The sequence below is a fragment of the Gavialis gangeticus genome, unplaced genomic scaffold (assembly GCF_001723915.1).
Source record: "Gavialis gangeticus isolate Ggan-Ray unplaced genomic scaffold, GavGan_comp1, whole genome shotgun sequence".
Lineage (NCBI taxonomy): Eukaryota > Metazoa > Chordata > Crocodylia > Gavialidae > Gavialis > Gavialis gangeticus.
Window position 1 is genome coordinate 92881376 of NW_017729025.1, and position 22195 is coordinate 92903570.

The window sequence follows — 22195 nt, forward strand, 5'->3', positions numbered from 1 at the left end:
CTTCAGCCCCCTCCCACCTCCACCCCTCCAACTGGACGCCTCTGCCTACCATGGCTTTCGCTGCTTCCCTGCCCACCTGCTGGCCGCTCCAGCACAACATGGCCCCCGGGTGCATCACTGGACCGCAGGAGCAAGGGGCCAGGAGTGGGAGTGTGTGTGTGCATGTGTGTCCATCCATCCATTAGGGCTGTGCGAGGCTTCGGACATTTTGGGGTCTGAAGCAGCATATCTGGGTCGAAGCGCTGGCCTTGTTAGGCTTCCCGAAGTGGTTCAGAGCCACCTTGGCAGGCTTTGTGGTCTCAGCATAGGCTACCACCCTTGCAGTTTTCACCCCGCTATGTTGTAACACCTAGACGTGACGCGAGTTTTGCTTTCATTAATTTGGGGTGCTGTTCCCCCCCAAACCCCTATACCAATCTTCTTGAAACTTGGCAGGCTTTATCCTCTCTGCAGAGTCTACCACCCCTGAAAATTTCATCCAAATTGGACAAAAAACAAAGTTATAGATATTTCATTGATTCCCCATTATACCCTATGGCCGGATCTCCAAGGTGGCTCCGAAGCTTTGGCCGGATTGAGGCAGAAACCCAGTCTGGAGCTCTGGGTCAGATCACAGCTATCCGAAGTGGCCGGATCGGATCGCTACTGACTTGCATAGGCCTCGTGTCCACGCAATGAGAGAGTGGGAGAGAGAAGCCCTCTACTCCCCTGCAATATACAAGAGTAAGACTTCATTTTAAGCTATTGTGCAGTCACTTCTGTGTACACTACACAAACACGTATAAATCAGGACAAAAATATTTTAAAAATCAAGTTAATGAATGTTGTAGATGTTTGATTTTTAGAATATTGTTTGGTATTTTTCTGGTTCTGAGATGGCAAGACCCCTTGCTGAAAAGAGTACTTCTGGGGGTAAGGGGAGGGACTTCTGGTGACAAAGGTCAGGAGTTAGACAGTAGAACTTCCCATCCCAAGATGGCGACCAGGGGGTGGGGCACCTGTTAAACAGCAGGGCTACCCATGTGGCCCTCAACAGCTTGCCAAAACTCGGTAAGTGGCCCTCCTGCCAAAATAATTGCCTGCCCCTGCATAGCATGAACTGAACTAATGTAGCTGATGTTAACATAGAGTGTAATGGTGAAATGTAATCATGTTAGCCTTGTCCTATAAGCAACTTGTAAACTCCATTTTGTATCCTTCTGCTTGACATAAGTGAATGAACTCTGCATGGACTTTATGTACGTTTGTGTAAAAGGGTGAATGGTGAGAGAATGGCATAGAGATGGGAGAAGATGTAACTGTTTATGTAAGCAACAAGGCACCAAATCTAAGTTAACAGTCAGGAAACTAATTAATGAATGGCTGAAGAATCCCTTTGAGGCCAAGAGCAAGAGAGATAGTGAGGAAGAAGAATGCACACATCCTGCCAGACAGGCAGCAAAAACCCCAAAGCTAAGATACCAACTTTGACAACCAAACTGACTGAGATAAGGCTGAGATAAGGTGTAGACGAATGAAGGAGCAACTGCAAAAACAGAAGCTGGGTATGGAAAAATCCCAATGCTCAAAGACTTGAAATCCCTATAAAATGGAGATGCAGGCAAGCCAAGATGGGGAATCCACTCTCTGCAGCCTCATGGAGCACAGGCACGCATACCTGTAAACCCCCACTCATATCCTCAATAAGCTTGGACCCGGCCATCCAGTGCTAATATTGAGTAACATCTGCTGGTAACTATAACATTTTACTGGAGTAGTTTTGTCTGTATGTCTGTCCACGTCGGCTTGTAGCGTGTGAGAGATACAAATCGTCATACATATTATGTGTGTGTCTATATGAGTGGTGTGTCCGAACCTCTATGTCCAATTCATGTAATCAATAAATATGGCATTTTGCCTTATCCCCCTCTATAAGGTCTCGCTCATGATTTGAGCAATTGGCAATTTGTGTAACATTTTTGGTGGAGAATGCATGTGGGGGTGAATACAGTTCTGTGTTGCAGTTATTAATCAGTTTTATGTTATCTGTATAGGAAGTCTTATCTGTGTGTTTGTTCGTCTGTCTGTCTGTCTGTCTGTCTGTCTGTCTGTCTATCTGAAGGTGTGCACACTGCCCGAGTAGTGCCAGGTACAGTGGTCTCGGGTTAGATTGACCACACTAGAGAAATAGAAGCTCACTTTGTGGGTTACAGATTGGCTGTAAAAGGAGCCCATTGAGTTAATTTGGATTTGGTCTTTGAACTTGGATTAATTTAGAAAGCCCGTTTGTGGTCTGTGAATGATTAGAAGCTCGTTTGTGGGTTGTGGACTGTCTGTGCAGTCCAGACCACTTGTAGAGGGGTCCATTGCTTTGGTTTGGATTTTTTTTTTTTTTTAAACTTGGTGATATTGGAAAGTCGGACTTTTGTCGTGTTTTATGGGGTGGCATAATAGCTTTAAGAAATAATAGATGGTGACTAACTCTAAGCAGCAAGAACAATACAGGAGACGGAAGTTAGAATGTTTAAAAGAAAGACAGTAAGGGGTGAGGCAGATAAAAAAAGATGTAAAAAATCCACTGCCTATGGATCTGCAGGACATGAATCTGTTGAAGCAAGTGCTGTAGTGATTTGGGCATAGCCCTTGGACTGAACAGGCAGTAGCAGATGACTGCACTATTACCAAATTTCAAAGAAAAATATGTTGAATTGTATGATAAGCCTCCACATTCCATGAGAAAAGAAGCTGCAGTGATTTGGCTATTAAGGGAGGCTTCTAAAAATATTTTCCTTTGCCTGACAAATAGGAAGAAGTGGCTTTGTTAAATAAACAACTTGCTCAAGTGACAGGGGATTTGGAAAGTTTAAGTGTAACTGTAGCAGGGGCACAAATGCATATAGAATCTTTGTGAGATGCCCACATTCTCCACCAAAAATGTTACACAAATTGCCAATTGCTCAAATCACAAGCGAGACCTTATAAAGGGAGATAAGGAATCACATGTGACATAGCATCCTGCATGAAGGATCTGCAGCCTGGGCTGTATTTTTCCCTGTGTTAAACAAAAGTGTTTTGGCCAAGATTGACTCAGCCTTTTGGATGAGATCAGCCTGGCAGAGGCAACACAATGATTGTGAAGATCGTTTCCCCAGGGTGAGGCCTGTCCCTTGCACTCCAGGCAGGCTGATTCCTGTGAGGTTCTCCAAATGCAGAAAACTCAACTGCACAACTTTGTGGTAATGGGGGACTGGTTTTTTGCTTTCCCTAGGGCTTGCTCCTCACCCCTTTGGCTAGGAGCAAGTGAAAATAATGGGCATCTGAACCCTGGGGTCTCTGGGCCCTGGCCTTGCACATAGGATGCCTGCCACAAATTTGGGGAGTATCTGAAGCCCCAGACTGACTGGGAAGCAGGGGACTTGCCTGGTGGTAGAGCCACACAGATTTGAATGATTGAGCTCTGCTTAGTCGAAATTTAGAACTTGGCTATTGGGCTTTGCTCAATAGAATTCAGAAGTAATTTGGCCCTTGAAACGAAACTAAAAATATATGTATATATTAAACAAAAACAATTTGTTACTGGACTTTGCCATCTGCATCTAGATGCTTTTGTTATTGTTAAAGTAGACAAATGAATAGTTTCCTTCCTCCTTCCAAAAAGGAAGCTCAGGGGAAAAACTCCAAATGAGAAAACTGTTAGGTGAATTCAGTCTAGAACTTAAACCTTGTAAAATCCTGTTTTCTTCAAATATGAAGCCAATAAAATATTTCTGTGACTTTTCTTCTACATTCCACCAAATAACAAGCTTGCTCTGGTATTTACAAGGCAAAAATTGCTTCACTGTGGCAGTACATGAGAACCAGAGTCAATCTGAATTAAGAACATAAGAAATGCCTTGCTGGGTTAATCCATCTAGCCCAGCATTCTGTTTTTGAGTGGCAGAAGTAGGTGCTATGGAGGGAGAGCACTGAATTGAATATGTCTAGAGTGATCTATTCCCTATTCCAGCAGGTCCCAGTCTGTGGTACAGGTACCACCAGTGGTACTCAGATAATCTGTCAGTGGTACACGTTAACAGATTTTATTATAATTACTTTATATGACAATTTGCTGGTGGTACTTAAGGTTAAACAGAAAAAAATGCTGGTGGTACTTAAGGTTGTACCATTTTAAATTGGTGATGCACAATCTATCATAGTTTGGGAACTGCTGCCCTATTCAATACTCTCTCTGGCATCCACCATTATCATTTTAAAGATGGCAGAGGAAACATTTCCAACCATTCTGTTCAAATTCTGTGTAGACCAGGGATGTCCAGTTCCTGGGAGGCCAAGGGCCACAAGCTTTCTGGTCACACTTTGCGCAGGACATGTCCCGCACTTTTACCCTCTCTCCCCACTGCACTCACTGCTGTGCTGCCCTGCCCTACTTCCACGGGTGAGAAAAAGACATGGAAGCAGGAGGAGGGAGAGAAAGAGCACAGAGACCCTGGTGACAGCATCAGGAGATCGATGGAGGAAGGAGGGACCAGACCAAGAGCCTGGGTACCTCAGGTTGGGGGTCACATATTGGTTGGCATCCAGCTGGACATCCCTGCTATAAACAATAGCAGAGCAGGACATTCTCCATGTCCACTTTACTCAAAGTGCAGAGTAAGCAAACATAATAACCAATACAAAGAAGAAACTGCTGTTTACAACTACATCAACAGTCAGTGATCGAGGGTAGTTTCTCAACCTTTTAAGTAGCAAGTACCCCCTAACTTATTTTAATAAGTACCCCAACACTCAATTTTCCAGGGGATTTTATATGTTGGAAGAAGGACTGTGTGTATAAGGCCTTGATATGACAGATGTCTGATCTGGTGTGGGTAGGGTTGCCATTTTTTACACCAGGGGTGCACAACTCAAGTATGTACCTGGGCTAGAGGTGATGTTGGCCAAAGCTAGGAGGGCTGAAACCAATGCCACGCAAAGTATACCACACCAAATTATTACTGGGGAATTTAAAGTGCTGCGCAATGCATGGCGCACCAAATGTTTTGCCATAGTTTTGAGAGGAGGAAGGTGTGTCTGTCTGGGATCTGTCTACTGGTGACCCTGCCCACCTGTTATGGGCCAAGCCCTCCCCCCCCCCCGCCTTCGCCTGCCATGTCTTGTTGTTAATTGATGTTAATTAGTGGGAGGCTGCCCATTTATAGCACCCCCTGGCATCAGGGCAATCTGCAGCTCTTTTTCCTCCCCTACACCACAGCCCAAGCCTTGCCAATGGTACTGACATTGTTTGTCCGGGTCTTGTTATAATTTGGCCCCCCTTGTCCTCCCTGGGCTCTCCACAGCCCTGTCTTGCTCTGCGCCCTCCCTGGTGCCGGGGTCCATGCACCCCAATGCTGCGCCCTCTCTGGCACCAGGGCCCCCACACTGCTGCTGGTCCCCTATGAGGCCTCCTCCATCCCTTTACAGCCTCACCCAAGCCACCAGTTAAAACAGCAAACAAAATACAAGCCCCTGGGCTATAACAAAATCCAAACTGCCTGGCTATAACATCAGTCACCCTACCGGGGAATACTCTGTTCCTCAACAGTGGCAGGAGCGGTTCCTGCGGACAGGCCTCTCCCCTTTGGTTGCTCTGGGAGAGCCCCTTCCCCCTTGGTGGCTGGCAGAGAACTGGCCTTAGGCCTGGAACTTGTGAGCCAGGCCCTGCCCCTTCCTGTCAGCTGACCGCTGGCAGGTGTGTGCCACTGGCTCACTCTGGTTGCCCTGGTAACCCACAGCTGGGGCTCCCTACTCACTACTAGGGCTCTTTCCCTGGCAGTTCCCACTCTCTATAGGAGCCGGGCACCTAAAGTGCCCTGCAACAAAGGGGCAAGAGAGAGGGGAAAAGAGGGCAAGAGAGAGAGAGAGAGAGAGTTGGGGTACCCGCGTACCCCCTGCTTCTGTCTCCCATATCCCCAGGGGTACGTGTACCACAGGTTGAGAAACTATGATCTAAGTCACTGGTATTAACCTTTAAAAATGATTTAAGCTTAGTCTGTGTGATCAAGACTCTTGCCTACAAGATTTTTGTTGTATGTAAACCTGGTTCAAGGAAGGCTCTAGCCAGGTGTGTCTTTCAAACGAATTATCCATGTGATGTTGAAAATCTCTAAGAGAGATTCAAGCTGCCTGACCTCTTTAGGGGTCCTTCTTGGATGTAATTGGATTCTAATTGGGAGTTTGATGTCTATCAGGATTCAGGTAGAAGGCAGGGCATGGTGGCACCTAATAGACTAACTTGTTCAGAGGCATGAGCTTTTGTAAACTACAGATGCCAGGTTCCTTCATCAGAAGCCCTGAATGGATTTGCAGAGAATAAAGTCATATAAATACAAAGCATAGAGAAAGGAGGAGGAAAGCATGAGGCACTGCAGAAAGAGATGAAGGTAGATTGAAGAAATCAAAAGGAAGAAAAAAAGCAGTTAACTCATTGAGGGACATGGGGATTATAAAAACTAGTACAGGTAATGGGATAAGAACCCAGAGTCTGTTGAGAGCTTACTTAACATAATCCAGTCTATAGAAGACTTCTTCCCCTTCAATTTTGCATTCAAGTTGATTTTTAAAATCCTGTTGTTTTAAGAACAGTTACTTTGAGGACATGGATAGATGTCCAGGGAGGTTAAAGCGTTCTGCTGCAGGCTTGTGTGTCTTTCTGGAATTGACGTCAGATCAGTATCCATTCATTCTTTCACGTAGGGATTGTCATATCTCTCCAGTATTGAGCAGAGGGGTGCTGTAAGCAAATGATGGTACAAGATCAGGTGAATGAATCCCAGGTTTTATAAGCCACATTGTGTGGTCCAGTGATGCTGTATTACATGTTGATGAGGGGGCACAGCTGGCTTCTGGGTCTGGAGCAAGGCCTGGTGCTTTGTTGAGAATAGGAGGTAGGCTGTTGCTGGAGAGAGATACCTGGTTCAAATTCCTAAGATGTGTATCCCTAGTGTAGAGCTTGGCTGTAGACGATGTGTCTAGTGGCATGCTTGTGATGAAAGCCAGTGGCATGAAGGTAGCTGTAGCAGTCTTTTGATTTCCAGTATAAAATGGTAGTGATGTGTCCATTGCAACATTTCACAATGGTGCCTAAGAAATGTATATGTTGAGTGGGAGTGTTCAAGAGTCAGTCTGGAGGGGTGGTGTAACCAGATGGCATCCTAGGGAATCGCCGTGATTTCCCCTAACATCCCCTTACCGTGCCCAGTTAATCTAAGAAGCACCCTCAATTCTTGCCCGCCACGTCTTTGATGTTAAACACATAATAGGGAGGCTACCTTTTCGTCCTCTTGGACATGGCTTTCCTGCTGTACAGTAGCCCCATTTCTGTAATGGGTGTTTTGATACACCCCAGCCTTATGAGGTATGCACGGCCCCAGTGCTGCACCCTCGCTGGCACTCGGGGTCAGCACGGCCCCAGTGCTGCACCCTCGCTGGCGCGGACCCCCTATGAGGCCTCCTCCATCCTCTTATAGCGTCTCCCAAGCTACCAGTCAAAACAGCAAACAAAACACAAGCCCCTGGACTATAACATAAATTCAAGCTACCCCAAGGGTGCTCCATCTCTCACCAGTATCAGAAACTGCTAGTGCAGTCAGGTCTCTGCCCTTTGCTTGCTCAGGCAGAGCTCCTTCCCCGTTGACTGCCAGCAGGCAACTGCCCACCTGGCCTCAGCCCTGTGGTTTAAATGTGAGCCAGGCCCTGCCCCTTCCGGTCAGCTGACTGCTGGCAGGTGTGGGTCACTAGCTCCCTCTGGTTACCGTAGCAACCTGCACCTGGGTAGTTATCCCTGCTGTACAAGTAGCAGGCACCTTAGTGCCCTGCTACAGGTGGGAATTGCTAAAGTCCTGGTGGAATTTATTGAGGGATTACTTCCTTTGTGTCCATATGATGAAGATGCCATCTGTGTACCTTAGATATACAAGGGGTATGGGAGGGCAGCTACAGAGAAAGCAGTCTCCAAGGTCTGGCATATATATACGGATGGAGGGAGAGAGGGGTATATGCAAGACCATAACAGTCCTGTTCATTTGTAGATAGTCTCCAAATCTGAAATAGATATGTGTGAAAACAATGTGGTGGAAACAGAAGCAATGTCAATGTCAGATAATATTCCATATGGCTTGTAATCTATCCATATGTGGTATGTTGGTGTACAGAGATTGTGATATCCATGGTAGCTAATATATGGTGGTAGATGCAAACTTGTCAATAGAAGCTAGGAAATCTAGGGTGTCCTTCAGATAGCTGGCAGCTCCAGTGGCACACAGAAATATGAGTCAACATAGCCAGACACTCCCTATATAATAGTGCCAATAGCATAGATAATGTGGAGTCTTGGGTTGCCAGGTTTGTGGATTTGGGGTAATAAGTAAAGGGTGCCTGGCCTGGGATCCTGGGAGGTAGAAGCATTAATCCTTTCCTGTGTTTCAAGAGGTAGTATCTTGCAGAGCTTACATAGTTCCCTCTAATATTGGTCCATGAAGTCTTGAGTCAGGAATTTATAAAACTCCATGTTGGAAAGTTGTCTCTCAGCTTCTTGCAGGTATACTGTTTTGTTCATAACAACAGTCAGGGTCAAGAGGTGCTAACATTTAACCTCTGACTAAATCTGTTTTACTTGTTTCTCCAGTCTGCAAAGAAAATAATCAGCTTCTTAAAGGCACAAGGTATGGCTCTTCTGTCACTTACTGCAGAATAACTATTGATTTTAGTTAGGTTACTCCTGATTCTCACCAGGTAACTGAGAGGAAAATAAAGCTGAAGACCGCAACAATATAAAAGTCCCATCTGAGCAGGACACCCACTTAAATTCCAGGCAGCGCAGGCATGAATATGACAGGGGGGGAAAAGAGAGACTTGAGGAGATGGCTCAGCATTACAGCGTTTGTGACACAGAATTATCTTTTGTCTCCATCTCTTGCCCACTCCCAATTAGGGAGCTGGGGCAGGAAGTGAAGGAATGGAGTGTGACATCTACACCCCCATGGCCCATGTCAGCAGTCTGTCCTAGATCTGTCTTGCTCCTAGTCCATCAGTAGCCACATGCCTTCTCTAGACCTCAGTTTGGAGGCTGTTTATTTTATGTCTCCTGTTTGGATAAACAAAACATTGGGGTGACCATAGGGCTGATCATCTTTAATGTTTCTCATTTGGATGTAAACTGACATGTTGATGACTACTGTGTAGCAGGCAGGTGTCTCTCACTCACTTAATCAATAGTATCTTCTCTTCTGCCAGTTATTCAAATGGTGCAAACTGCTTCTCTGTATGGGGTAACTACAAGCTATATTCTGGTGGGTGACTCACACAAATTGCCAAGAGAAAAGATAATTCTTACTAGTACTGAAGCTGCATCTTACTGCCTGGGTAGGGGAGGAGAAGACGGTATGGTACCATTACATTATCCAAAGAGTCTGGATTATTAAGTCACGCATATGAAATAGGGGATGGCAGTTTAAAACCCAGATCCCTGTAACAAGCCAGTCTTGTTCCTGAGGAGTGCATATTTGTCAGTCCCTTAATTGGCTGTCAAACAAATGGATGGAAGTGCAGTAATTATTCCATATCTTGTTGTTTGTGCATAGCGCAATAACAGCAATCAAATGGAAGCATATTCAGTGGTGCAAAAGAATTCCCAGCCACTGGCTGCAAACTTTCAGCTGCTTCAGTGTCAAACTGATCCATCCTATATCAGACGTAAATCACATGAATAACATGTCCTAGCTGCTGCTGCATAGAACAGTCTGATGCTGCTAGAGGAAGTGCAGTGAATCCTGGCAGAGCTCCCACCTAGGAGGCACAAACAGTGCCTCAGGAGGCACTCGCTGGTCACTGGTCCTCTCCTGTCATATGTGAACTGCTCCCAAACAGTTCGGTGTCAGTTATGACCATGGGGAGCAAACACTGAGTCTTTACTTCAGGAGGTACTGGGTTGCTCTTGTTAGTTATGTTTAATTGCTTTATATCAGGTGCTCAACCCCCAGCCTGTGGGGCAGATGCAGTGCACGGTACTGTGTCACCCAGCCCTCAGGGCTCCCCAGAGGACCAGAAAGTTGGGGCGGGGGGAAGGAGAGTGAAGCAGTGCCACTGCTCCCCTGCTGCCAAATATCTGGGCCAGTGGAGAGCCCCAGGTCCTGCATGCTGACTGGGGGACCTGATCCCAGTACATGAGGCCAGGCAAGGGCAGTGCCAGGTCCCAGGGCTCTATCCCAGTGCAGGAGGGGGCAGCACTGGGCCCCTGGGACCTAATCCTGGTATGCAGGGAGTGATGGGTCCTCAGGACCTAATCATGATGCATGGGGGTAGGAAGGGATGGTGTCAAGCCCCAGAACCTCAATCCCAGGGGGCACAAGTGGGCAGTGCTGGGCTCTGGGTTCTAGGGGGCAGGAGGTGGGAGGGTGCAGTGCCAGGCCCTACGGACCAGTTTCAGAGTATGGAGCAGAGAGGGGGCAGTGCCAGGATCTGGCCTGCAGACCAGCCCCGCACCATTCATGTGGTTGAGCACCACTGCTTTAGATCTTCTGCTGTGTTGTGAAATTTCTCGCTTTGTAGTCGAGGGAGCCAGAAAACTCCATGGACTTCCTTTCCTCCTTGCACCAGGAGCCTTGCCCCCTGTATTAGAAACAAGAGATGCTCTTAGGCACCTCCGGAATCCTAGAGTCAAATGCCCTGAGAGTGATCCCAAGGGATAGGGAATACAGTGGCAGTTGCATAACCTGGGGGGAGACAGAGAGTAGGGCACCAGCTCCAAGCACTTATGCAGAGGGGCTGCCAGCATGGGAGCCCTTCAGGAGCCCCCGCTGCCTCCTATGTTCAGGGAGCTTGTGCTGAGGCAGCAGGAGCCCATGCCACGTGGCGCTGTTATTGTAGGCCCTGCATGAGGAAGTAAGGCTTAGCTGCCCACTCAGCACCCTCCCACCCTGTGCTGCCCAGGGCGCATTTTAAGCTACATCTATGCACAGTGCTGGGAAAGTGCATGGGTAAGGGTGGGACAGTTGCATGGGAGTATAGGTGAGGGACCGCTGTCCTCTTTCATCCGCCTGAGACAATTTGTCCACAGGGTCCCAGGGAGTATACCGTAATTGGGCTCTGAAAGGGAAGACTGCTTGATCACTACCAGCTAAGAGTAGCAACTCTGTAACCTGTATCAGAACAAAAATAATTAGAGAAGGCTTTTTTTTTAATTGCACTCACTGCCAAGGCAGGATGGTTCCTTGTTCTCAGGGCACTAGCTTCTGCCTGGGAGGTTGCTGCTGCTCAGCCTCTCTTGATCAAGAGAACTGTCATGTGGCCATTTGTAGACGTAAAATGGAGGAAACCTCTGAGTTCCTCCAGATCAGACATGGCTGGACTGTGCAATGCCAGGAAAGCAGCAAGCTGAGGGTTCAGGGGGGTCTAGGTGAAACGCAGCTTCCCTTTTTTGGTTTAATTCAGAAAAGTGCAGGATTGCTTCTAGTCACACCATAAGAGCACTGAGGGTGGGCGGGGTTGAGGAGGCTGTAGCCTGAGAAGTGATCTGAGCATAGGGCTGGGAGCCAGAGCTCCTTCATTGTATTCCTGCTTTAGCCCCTGCCCCCCACATGATGCTATGGAAGTCACTTCCACTCTGCTTCCATTTAAAATACGCTTGTAAAATACTACCTGCTTCACATTGCTGATTCACTTATTATTGTTTGTTTGGTATCTTCAAAAATAAAGAAGTATTCCCAGATTTAAATCTAGTCCATTAATCTAAAAAGCTGAAAGGATTTTCAGGTCTTAGATAATATGCCCCTGACCCTCCCTGTCAACTGCTGTGATTTTTATAATCATAGGTTTCTCTTATTTGTGTGTGTGTGTGGGGGGTAAATATTTTCTGTCTTGCTTTGTAAAAACCCCGTGCAAACTGTTATCAAATGCACAATAAATAGAAAACAAAGATGTTTTCATGAATGTGTTTTGTCTGTACCATCTCAGGTGTTTTTCATAATAGCAACAAAAATAATGAGACTGAAACGTGCTTTATGTATTTATTATTAAGGCCTTATTAAAATCTTTCCAATACGATTGCACAAACGAGTGTCACCCCATGTGGATGGTTCTCTGGTTATTCTTCCTGAGCAAATTGAACCGTTCACACCTAGCTCCTATACCAGTGTGTCCCAAGTAGGAATACAAAAGGCACTGTAGTCTACAAGTGTCCTGTAACTAGGAAGAGGTATGTGTGTGTGCTAGGAGCAAGGGGAGTGAGATGGCTAATCTGTTTGTAGGGTTTTTTTCTAAAATTGGGAGATCTGTATCAGTGCAAACCTGTTGCACAGTACAAACCAGGATTGCACTGGCAAGGTTTGCTCTTGTAAGTCACCAGGGAATGTCATGGTAGCTACATTACCAACCTCAAGCTTCCAAGAACCATGAGACTGGCTTAACATAACGAGATTTCTTTTGGAGTTTTCATTTTCTATTTGGAATCCTTTGAAGCCTTCAGGATTTGTGTTTTCAAGCTTTTCTCAACAGTCACATTTTTGCCCAATTTAAAATGAAAAAGTGAGCTTTTCATGTAATTCCTGGATGCTCAGAGCTGAGGCTTTAAGGACAATGCCAAATATTGTGACTTGCACAATCAAACCAAGAATGCTGGGAACTACAACTAGTCCAAGCCACCGGTACATGCCATCTGCACTAGTGCTGGGATAGCTGCATGAGTATAAGTGCATTGATGCAAAACCAAACCCTTCCTGCCTTTTTGATGGCATTCAGTTGGTGCAAGCCTGATGCAGTAATTTGTATTGAACCCTTTTGGCCATAAGTCAGAATAGCTTGGAATGGCTTCATAACTGAAATCAGAGCAGGAAACTGCAGGGGAGCAACTATCTAGTCAATGTCCAAAAAGAACTCATGGCATAAATTTTACAGGAGTCTTTCCAGTTCATAACCTCTGGTGGCAGTAACGCAGGGCATATATTTTAGTATGGCTTATTAAAAATGTTGAGAGTTTCCTTTTTAACCTGTGCAGGATCTCCATGTCTATCAGGGGTTCTCTGGAGTATGTGAACCAGCTGTCGGCTATGTCATTTGTATTCCTTGGCACTGATCTGTGCACAATTACAACCCTTTTCTGAGCCCTCTCCAGAACTTTTCTCTCAAATTCTAAACAGATTATGTCTCACGTGTGCACAGGATTGGTTTCTAAAGCCTCTGAGCTGTCAGCCCCAGCTGATTTACACTGCAGAGTACAGTGAGCAACAAAGTACAATCTGCTCGACATCTCAGTGGATGGTGTGCTCCACTCATGCAGATAAGCAAGCACATTCTTGTACTTTTTCTTCAGCCCCTGTGTTTACACTTTGATGCAGAAACACATTGGTTTATTTTACTGGAAGTTTTATAGCTGAAAGTAGCCCTCCACAGATGCAGTCTGAAGACCAGCATGTAGCTTTGCTTACAAATTAAATGTGGGTGGCTCTGGGTTGTTTCAGTGGATCTTTGTCTGTACTGCAGAACTAGCTTTCAGGGCTTAGCTACATGGAGAAAGCTTCACCCATACACTGGTGAAATTATATTGGTATGGTCAAATTGAGATCACTATAGCACTGTGACTCCCTCTGGATACTTATTTGAGAATAGAAGTGGCTTTTTCTTAAGCTTCTTCAGCAATGTAAAAGGTACTTTTCCCTGCAGTAAGTGCCTCTATGTGGGGCATTAGAGAGAATTAAATTCACGCCTTCCCTTACAGTGGTATAACATCCCCCTGCTGGCAATCTCAAAGGCTGTCGGCCTCTTTTCAGTGGTCAGTAGTAGGACTGAGATGCGTAAATGAGACTGGTAAGGCTAGAATGCCAGCGTTCAGCTCCGTAAGTGGCAGTGCTCTCCAGGTTTCTTTATTCAGTCTTCCACTGGGATTTGCACACCCAGCGTGAACTTGTTTTTTCTCCCTCTGCAGAAATTGTCGATGGCAATGTTAAAATGACCCTTGGAATGATCTGGACCATCATCCTTCGCTTTGCCATTCAGGATATCTCAGTAGAAGGTAAACCTTGGTATTTTTCCACTGCTGTTTCAGAATGGATGGTCCTCATGGTCAGGGCAACAGCATCTCTTTGCTACATGAGATCCAGCTCTGGTGGTACCGAATCAGCACATCCTGGAAGTCACCAGGGAGCCACTAAGATCCAAGTTGGCTTGTGCTGTAATTTCCCTTTCTGGCCAATTCATAGGTTAGTACAGACATCCTGGGAAGAGTGTTTAACTCCTTCTCCCTGGAGAGTATTTATGAGGTGCATGAAATGGATGGGGAGGCGGTCATAGACTCCAGAACATTCCCTTACTGGCTGATCCATGGAAATGGTCATTTTGCTACCAGTCTCACAAAGCTGTCCCAAATCTGAGAGCTGTATAAGAGAACATTCCCTCAAAAAAGGAAGCTAAAGGCATGGCTCAGTGCTGTGGTAGTAAAGGGCCAGAATGAACCCAAGGGATGAAAAAATTCCAGAGAAATTGGTTAGTCCACTTGCCTCCTTTGCTCTTTCTCTAGAGACATCTGCTAAAGAAGGACTTTTATTATGGTGTCAGAGGAAGACAGCCCCCTACAAAAATGTGAACATCCAGAACTTCCATATCAGGTGAGTCAGAGGTGGGGATTATCTTTATGATCTTGACAGATCATGTTTGTCCATAAGACCCTTGGCACCGTTAGGCATCTTGCATTACCAAATTCTGAAGGAAATTGTGAGACTTGCTGTTACCCTCCTATTATACAAGAGAAAAATGGGCTGTAGAGACTTGTCCAATACCATACAGTAAATTAGCATCAGAGCCCATCATAGCACCCAGATTACCAGCCCCCCAGTTCCTCACTCTGGCCACAATTACTGCCTTCGACAAATATTTTGGAGCATTACATTTCCTGAAGATGCTGTCCATGTTGGAGACTTGTCAAAACATTTTTGAACCAGTGATACTACAAATAGCTTTAGGAGGTGTAGTTCCTAAAGTGAGGTCTACACTAGAAATGTTTGCTGACGTGGAAATGCTGGGAAGAGGCTTTGTTAATATTTTTATACTGGTCAAAGCAACTGTAAATGGTACAGTTCCTTTTGCTGGTATGGTTCAGGGTACCATTATGAGCTATGCCAGCAAAAGCACTTTTTGCTGGTATGTCCTGCATCTACACCTGGAGGGTTTGTCAGCCTAGCTATCGTGTGACATAGCCAAGTGGGAGATCTGCTAGGGTGTGCAAACACTTCCTGGAAATGAAGGGACCCCCAGTACTTGAAGCCCGCAGTTTGGTTAAACAAATCAGTACAATGCATACTTTGCAAGGAATAAGGCATTTTCTGAGAGGGGAAACATGCAATTGATTAAAATTGTTTGATTTTTGTCTTTGTTTTGGGTTTTTTTCTCTTTTCTTCCACCTTTCAATGGTAGGAGACAGGTCATTCCTGCTACTTAACGAACATCAGACTTGTCTCTCTCTCTGATTCTGTATAACAAGCTTGAACTGGTTGGGGAGAGGGCAGAGATGGCAAGCATAGTGATAGGTGTAACCCAGAGTGATAATTTTCCCCTCCATGTTTTATCTGTCTTTTCCTAGAAGTATTTTCATGCAAATTCAGACATTCACCTATTTTTTTCATGCCTAAGCTCGGTTCTGCCCATTAGTACTATTCAGACTCTATTTGACAATGAAAATGTTGTGGTAATAGATGTGGCAGCAATAAAAATGATCCCAGACCACTGAAGGCTGTAGGCATTGCTGCCATTGGCTTCAGGGGGAGCAGGATAGGAGCCTGATGCAGAAATAGGCCTTGTTCACATTTTAATGCTTACTGAAGCCTTAGCTAAAAGTAGATGAAGCCTGAAGTAATGATCTAGGCTCTCAGCATCTTAGTCCCATCTGTTGTGCACTTTCAGTCAGCTGCCTGCCACTCCACCTGTTTGAACATCACTAATTATGTCCTCTTCTACCTTCTTTACAGCTGGAAGGATGGTCTTGGCTTTTGTGCTTTGATTCACAGACATCGCCCAGAACTCATCGACTATGGGAAGCTACGAAAGGTACCAACTTCATTTGTTTTGAGAAGCAGGTGCCCCAGGTCTATGGAAGATAAGAGGGAGGAAAGCTAGTCTGACATGCAGTAATTGGAGGACTTCAGCTGCAACTGATGTTGACACTAACTGGGGTTTGGGGAAGAAAAAGAAAAATCAATACATTCCACTTCACCAAGGGAAACTTCATGAATTATCTCCCTGCTCTTTCCTGATTTCAGATGACTTATTGGCTGGCCTGATTTCAGATGACTTATTGGTGGCTGTACTATGTAGGAACAATCAGTCACAGGTGCATAGGTCCCAACCTGCAAAAGTTTGTGTGTCTGCAACTCAGGCTTAAGTGCTGGGCAGCAACACACTCAAAACACACCCTGTGGCTCTCCACACGCTACCTCTTCAGCTGCAAAAGGCATCTGTGTTCATGCAGTGTTGCTGGTGAACTAATTAGTACTGCTGAGGGTCAGGGATAAATCATTTGTCTGTAGCACCATATGAACACGGCTGTGCTGTTTTCAGTCAGGGAGGTAGTGCACACAGAGCAGTGCAGTGTTTGAGCTGCCTGGCACAGTAAGTCTGTAGTGCAGATATGCTCTCAGCAATGCCAAGTCTGACACTAAGTACATGTGCAAACTATATGCATTTGCCAGTCAAGTCAACATTAGAGGCAGTTTCTGGAGCAAATAGGATGGAACAGGATACTGGGCTGTGAGGGTGCCTTTTTTTACAGAACAGCTGAGAAACAGGCGTATGTGTACTCTTTTGCCAGAATGAAGACTTGTCATGGGCTGCCAAGTTAGTAGTTAGAGTCCAATGCCTCTAAGATGACTTCCTGATACTTATGTGAGAAGGAAGGTTTATTACAGTAATAACTTTCCTTGGATCAACTGCATAGTTGGGAGTGATGTTAGACAAACTTTTGGGAACAAAGTGAAGGTCCTCAGGAAGGGCATTGTGTGGCTGAAATCTTATCTAATGCCTCTCCCCAACAATAGAGTTGAGTCCAATAAAAAAATACCATCAGGCAAAACTTGCTTCTTGCCTATTCTCTGGGTCATCACAGCTACAACACTGCAGCTCTTCCTAGTCCTTAGATTAGTATGGTAAACAAAAAAAAAGTGCTTTCACTAAAGTTTCCTACCTCTTGAAAAATGACCAAAAATACCATCTTGTTCTCTGAAAGATCAACTCCCTTTGTGAAGCAGCAGGTATGACTTAGTGACCAAAATAAGCGTTTAGTGCTTTGTATAACCCACAGCATTCCTCAGGCAGCAGAGGTATGAAGGAGTGAACTGGATTCTCCTTCTGCTTTTGTATTGTCAATAAAGCAGCATACTTAATATATCTGTGCATACTCACTGAAGGCACAGGGACTGTACAGAGATTCCTGAGGCATATCTTTGAAGGATTTTTAGTCATGGTGATGGTGCACAAGAAGGAAAGGCTCAAGCTAGCTGTCTGATACCAAGATCAGTGTAAGGGGCTGGTAGTTTAAGAAAATACATATGTGGTACCTGTAAATTGAGCACATTGGGTATAGAAGTCATTGAAGTCATATTGCTAGTGCAGTGGGAACCAACCTTTTTGGCAGGCATGCCACCAGTTGACCCCACACCCTCCACAAATGCCACTCTGATCATCTTCCTCTGCCCAATCTGTTGCTCTGCTTTCTTCACCCTACTCTGTACCCCCTTAAAAATCTCCTGCACTGCTTTCTGCTTTTTGCCCTGTGCTCCCTGCCTGATCTACTGCTTTGTCTTCTGCTTCCTGCCCTATCTGCTGTTTTGCCACCTGTCCCCTCCCTGATTTATCATGTGCCACAAACAGAGACTGCACATGCCACTTGTAGCATTGGTTACTGCTGTAGTGGATCCCTGTTTCTTGCAATGAGGCTAGGTGGATGGGATCAATATACAAATAAGCAACTTGCAAATGAGCTAATCAGATTAGCTGTGTCTTTGAAACGGTCAATTATAGGGTGCTTCAAGTTTTAGACCATCAATAACCTGAGAGGTTTTTATTGTCTTGTAGAACAGTTAATTGTATCAGTTTGTATCTTGAGTCAGCACCTGATGATTCTGAATAAACAATGGGGGAGGACTCCACCTATTTACACAAACTGCAGCAGTGAAAAAAAATAAATGGTTAGAATCAATCCCATTTTCAATTTATTCTATTGGAAAAAGAAAGCAGCTGAACAATGTATCTTTGAAAATGAAAAAAACAGCTGGAAAACTACACAGTTCCCTTATTAGAAACAAAAGCCAAACCCAAATCCAAACAAACCTGGTGTGAGGGAAGAGGGGAAAAGTCCTTGCTAGCTTTTCAGAGTGAAAATGAGAGTGATTATCTTGTCTGAATCAAGTAGCCGTGGGAAGGGACTGGCAACCCCTGCTTCTCTATCATCTTGTGTCTGCTTTATAAAATAGTAAAGAGAAACAGCATCAACAGGACCCTCATCTATGCTTGTCTGTCCCTGCTGGCAGTTCTAGCAGCAGATAGGAGCCCCAGCTGCCAAGCTGCCACAGTGTGTGCCTGCTAACGACCTTAGGGGTGTTTGTCTAAGGACACAGGCAGACAAGGTTCTTTGGGTAGATGTGATATCTTTTATTAGACCAACTAAATAGTTGGAAAAATTGTTCTTTGCAAGCTTTCGGGCACAAACGCTCATAACCTGGCAGCAATACTCATTGTGGCTCTATTCCAGGGGCGGGCAATTATTTTGGGCAGAGGGCTGCTTACTCAGTTTTGGTAGGCTGTCAGGGCTGCATGGGTAGCCCTGCCCCTTGACAGGTGCCCCACCCCCTGGTCACCATCTTGGGACCAACATCCCAATGTCTTGAAACCAATGTCCCAGGACCATCTCCGGTGGGGCCCAGAGCGGGGCACAGGTCGGCAGGAGTCTGTGGAGCCAGGCTGGGCTACACCAGCAGGGAGAGGGGGGAGCTGGCCCAGCTCCATAGAGCTCCTGCCACCCTGCCCTGTGCTCCCGCTGGCTCCCCGCCTGCTCACGCCCAGTGCCCCCCAGCCCCACAGTACAGGCACAGCGTACAGCCCCGACTCCCTGCTCACTGGCAGAGAAGAAGCTGGTGCTGAGCATGGGGAAAAGCGGCCCCTCGCCCGCCCCATGACCGGTACTCCCTGCTGCAAGCACTCGCAGCCCACACAGGGCTGTCTGGAGCAGACACAGGCAGCCTCATCTGGGCTGCAGATGGCTACAGCATGGGGTGCTAGCCATGGGGCGGGCGATGGGCCACTTTTCCCCACGCTAAGCACCAGCTTGTAACCTGCCCCACTGCCAGCGTGGCAGTGGGGCCAGGTTACAAGCTGGTGCTGAGCGTGGGGGGAGGTGGGGGGGGAAGCAGCCCCTCCCTGCCTCATGGCCAGCGCCCTGCGCTGCAGCTGCTCACAGCCTGCCTGGGGCTGCCTGTGCCTGCTCTGGACAGACCTGTGCCGGCTGCGCACAGGGAAGGAGCCTAGGGAAAAGCTGAGAGTGGGGTGGAAGCAGCCCCTCCTCCACCCCACATCTGGTGCCCCGCACTGCAGGCGCTTGCAGCCTGCACGGGGATGTCTGGAGCAGGCACAGGCAGCCCCATGTGGGCTATGAGCAGCTGCAGGTTCCACTTGAGTGAAAAGTGTGCCTGAGGAAGGCATCAGCAGCTGAAGGGACAGTGGCATCTGGGAGAAGATTCAGAAGGATCAGCACGTGGCTTCTGCCAGATGCTGGAAGAAGCTTCTGTCCGCTCGGCGGCGGTGGTGTAACTGCCAAAGGAAAAGAGACCTCTGCTACTTCAGAGGAGCTCTGAGTACAAATTTGCTCAAGTGCAGTGTAGCATAGAGTAGGCCTTATTCCTTTTCCATTTCCCTGTCTACTTTCCCTTGGCAAGAACCTCTCCCCCATGCTCTATCCTTTCTGCCATTGGTCCCTTTTCCTTTCCCTTTGCTCTTCTAGGCTTTGCTTAGATTTCAGTTTAAAGGTATGATGTGAACTAATGCATCTGGAATCTCTACTGTAGACAAACAGTCTTCTCTGCTTTCAACATAAGCTACATCAGTGGTATCCAAGTCATCTGGCCCTGAAGACTGGATGAGTGGAGTGAAGCCAGTACACAGGCTGGATGAATGGTGTGGGGCTGGTCCTGTAGGCAGTACTGGGCCCATAGTGCACTAAGCTGACTGGGTACAATGCCACCAAAGTTGCCAAGTACCCATTATTCCTTTCTTGCTATGGGAGAACTGTTTAACTAATTAAACAGTAGCTTGTGTAGCACAGCTTTAATCTATCTGGTAAGCAGAACAGATTTGTGAACTTTAGAAGGCAAGTAGCCAAAAACCTTTCCTACATTAGCCTCCTCTAAAATCTTCCCACTGTGTTGCACTACCACTGGCATGCAGCTCAACTATTTCCTTTTCCATTCCCCTACTCTTACTCAGCTCCTCTTCTTGAGCAGGAGCAGAAACCAGCTCAAGCCCAAAGCTTTGGTGATAGCTGCTGAGACTGTTCCAGTATAAGCAGGTATCTGAGCTAATTTTGCAGATACCTCTACCTAAATGTAAGAGAGTTTAACAGCCCTGACTGACAAGACTCAACCTTGCATAGCTTGTGAGCTGACAAGATCACAGCCTGAGAAAGTATTTGCCACTGTTTAGCTGCCAAACGCTGTTTTCAATCAACAGCAGTAAATCTTGGTTTCTGTTATTAAATTGACATCCTCTCTATTTATGTGCACCTTTCTCTGATCTTCAGGTCCTCTGACTCTTTCTTTTATTCAGCTCTCCTTTCCACTGTTTCCTGAGCTAAGGCTTTTCCTGGTGTCACCACACTTTGTGTTGTTTTGCATTTCTTCTCAGCTCCGCGATATCAGCTTAATTTTGGTGTGTGTGTGTGTGTGTGTGTGTGTGTGTGTGTGTGTGTGTGTGTGTGTGTGAGAGAGAGAGAGAGAGAGAGAGAGAGAGAGAGAGAGAGAGAGAGAGAGGGAGAGAGAGGGAGAGGGAGACAAGTGGGGAGAGGAGAGAGAGCACGTGTGTGCATGCCCACACTACCAACAAATCCAAAACATGGGGATGTGCACTGTGTATGCCTCCTCTCTTAACATTTGGACAGCATTTGCACAAAGCCCTGCTGAGAGGTTTCACATAAAAGGCTTGGCTGCCCTGTATCGACAGTGTCGAATCCCCGAGTACAGTGTGTGCCAGTAAAAGGAGTTCCTTAACCAGTGGAGCTTCATCGCTTCCCTGTACAGCATTGATCCTGCTGACAACAGAACTCTTTGTGGATGTAGCTTGCATTGATGCTGGAGGTGTTGTCAGCATTGCTAGGTCAGGCAAGTAGGACTGGCCAAACGTTCTAGTATTTAGACCATGCCTACAATTGTGCAAAGCTCAATAGTTTTGGAACTCAACTCAGTCTTAATAGGAGTGGGTTTCAATAACACCCCTGTCTCATAGCTTCTAGTTTTGTTCCAAGGAGTTCTGGCCAGGGCTGCTGACCCATCCAGGTAGATGACAGAAGGCAAACTGTTGGTGTGAATTCTCCCAGCATGCAAACCTCAGAAAGGGAGGTGGGGGTTCCTTTTCTCACTCCAGCTGCAGACCACATCTTTGACCTTTGCATTCAGCCTGAAGACTGAGCAATGGCTGAGTCTCCTCCCTTTCCTGTATTGTAGTCCACACACAAACTTGGCCAGTGTAAGCTTCTAATTGCCATATTGGATGTCTCCTAATATGTTTTCAGGCATTGTCATAACAAATAAAAATTGTCCTAATTGGAACTCTTCCGGCTTCTCCAGCTCTGACAGACACGCCAAGTGCCCTGTCTCTGCACTCCTATCTGCCACCCCCCACCCCCATCCTTCCCTGATCACTAGTTGATGGAAGAATGTTTTGTATTGGTGACACTGTAATAATTACCATGGCAACATCTTCTGATATGGGGACTTAGTGCTGACTGGAGGAGGAGGAGAGAGAGAGAGAGAGGGAGAGAGAGAGAGAAAGGAGGAGTGGGAGTTGTGGGAAAATCTGACCCAGCTCTCTCCAGCTGGCAAAAGCAAATCACACACAAGCTAGGTTTTTATTCTGGGCAGTTTTACTTACAATCATAGTTAAAATGGGTTAATAATATAGTTTCATAGTTGATAGGGTCGGAAGGGACCTGAGC

The 22195-nt window shown here is 46.3% G+C and overlaps 1 protein-coding gene across 1 annotated transcript in view; it reads left to right on the plus strand.

The window, feature by feature from the left end:
• The window catches only part of ACTN1 (actinin alpha 1), a 207565-nt gene that overhangs the window by 128873 nt on the left and 56497 nt on the right, over positions 1–22195 (plus strand). The window contains exons 4-6 of the mRNA XM_019519169.1: positions 13934–14020; positions 14525–14612; positions 15969–16047. Of these exons, the coding sequence (XP_019374714.1) occupies positions 13934–14020; positions 14525–14612; positions 15969–16047 (254 nt within the window). The remainder of the gene's footprint in view (positions 1–13933; positions 14021–14524; positions 14613–15968; positions 16048–22195) is intronic.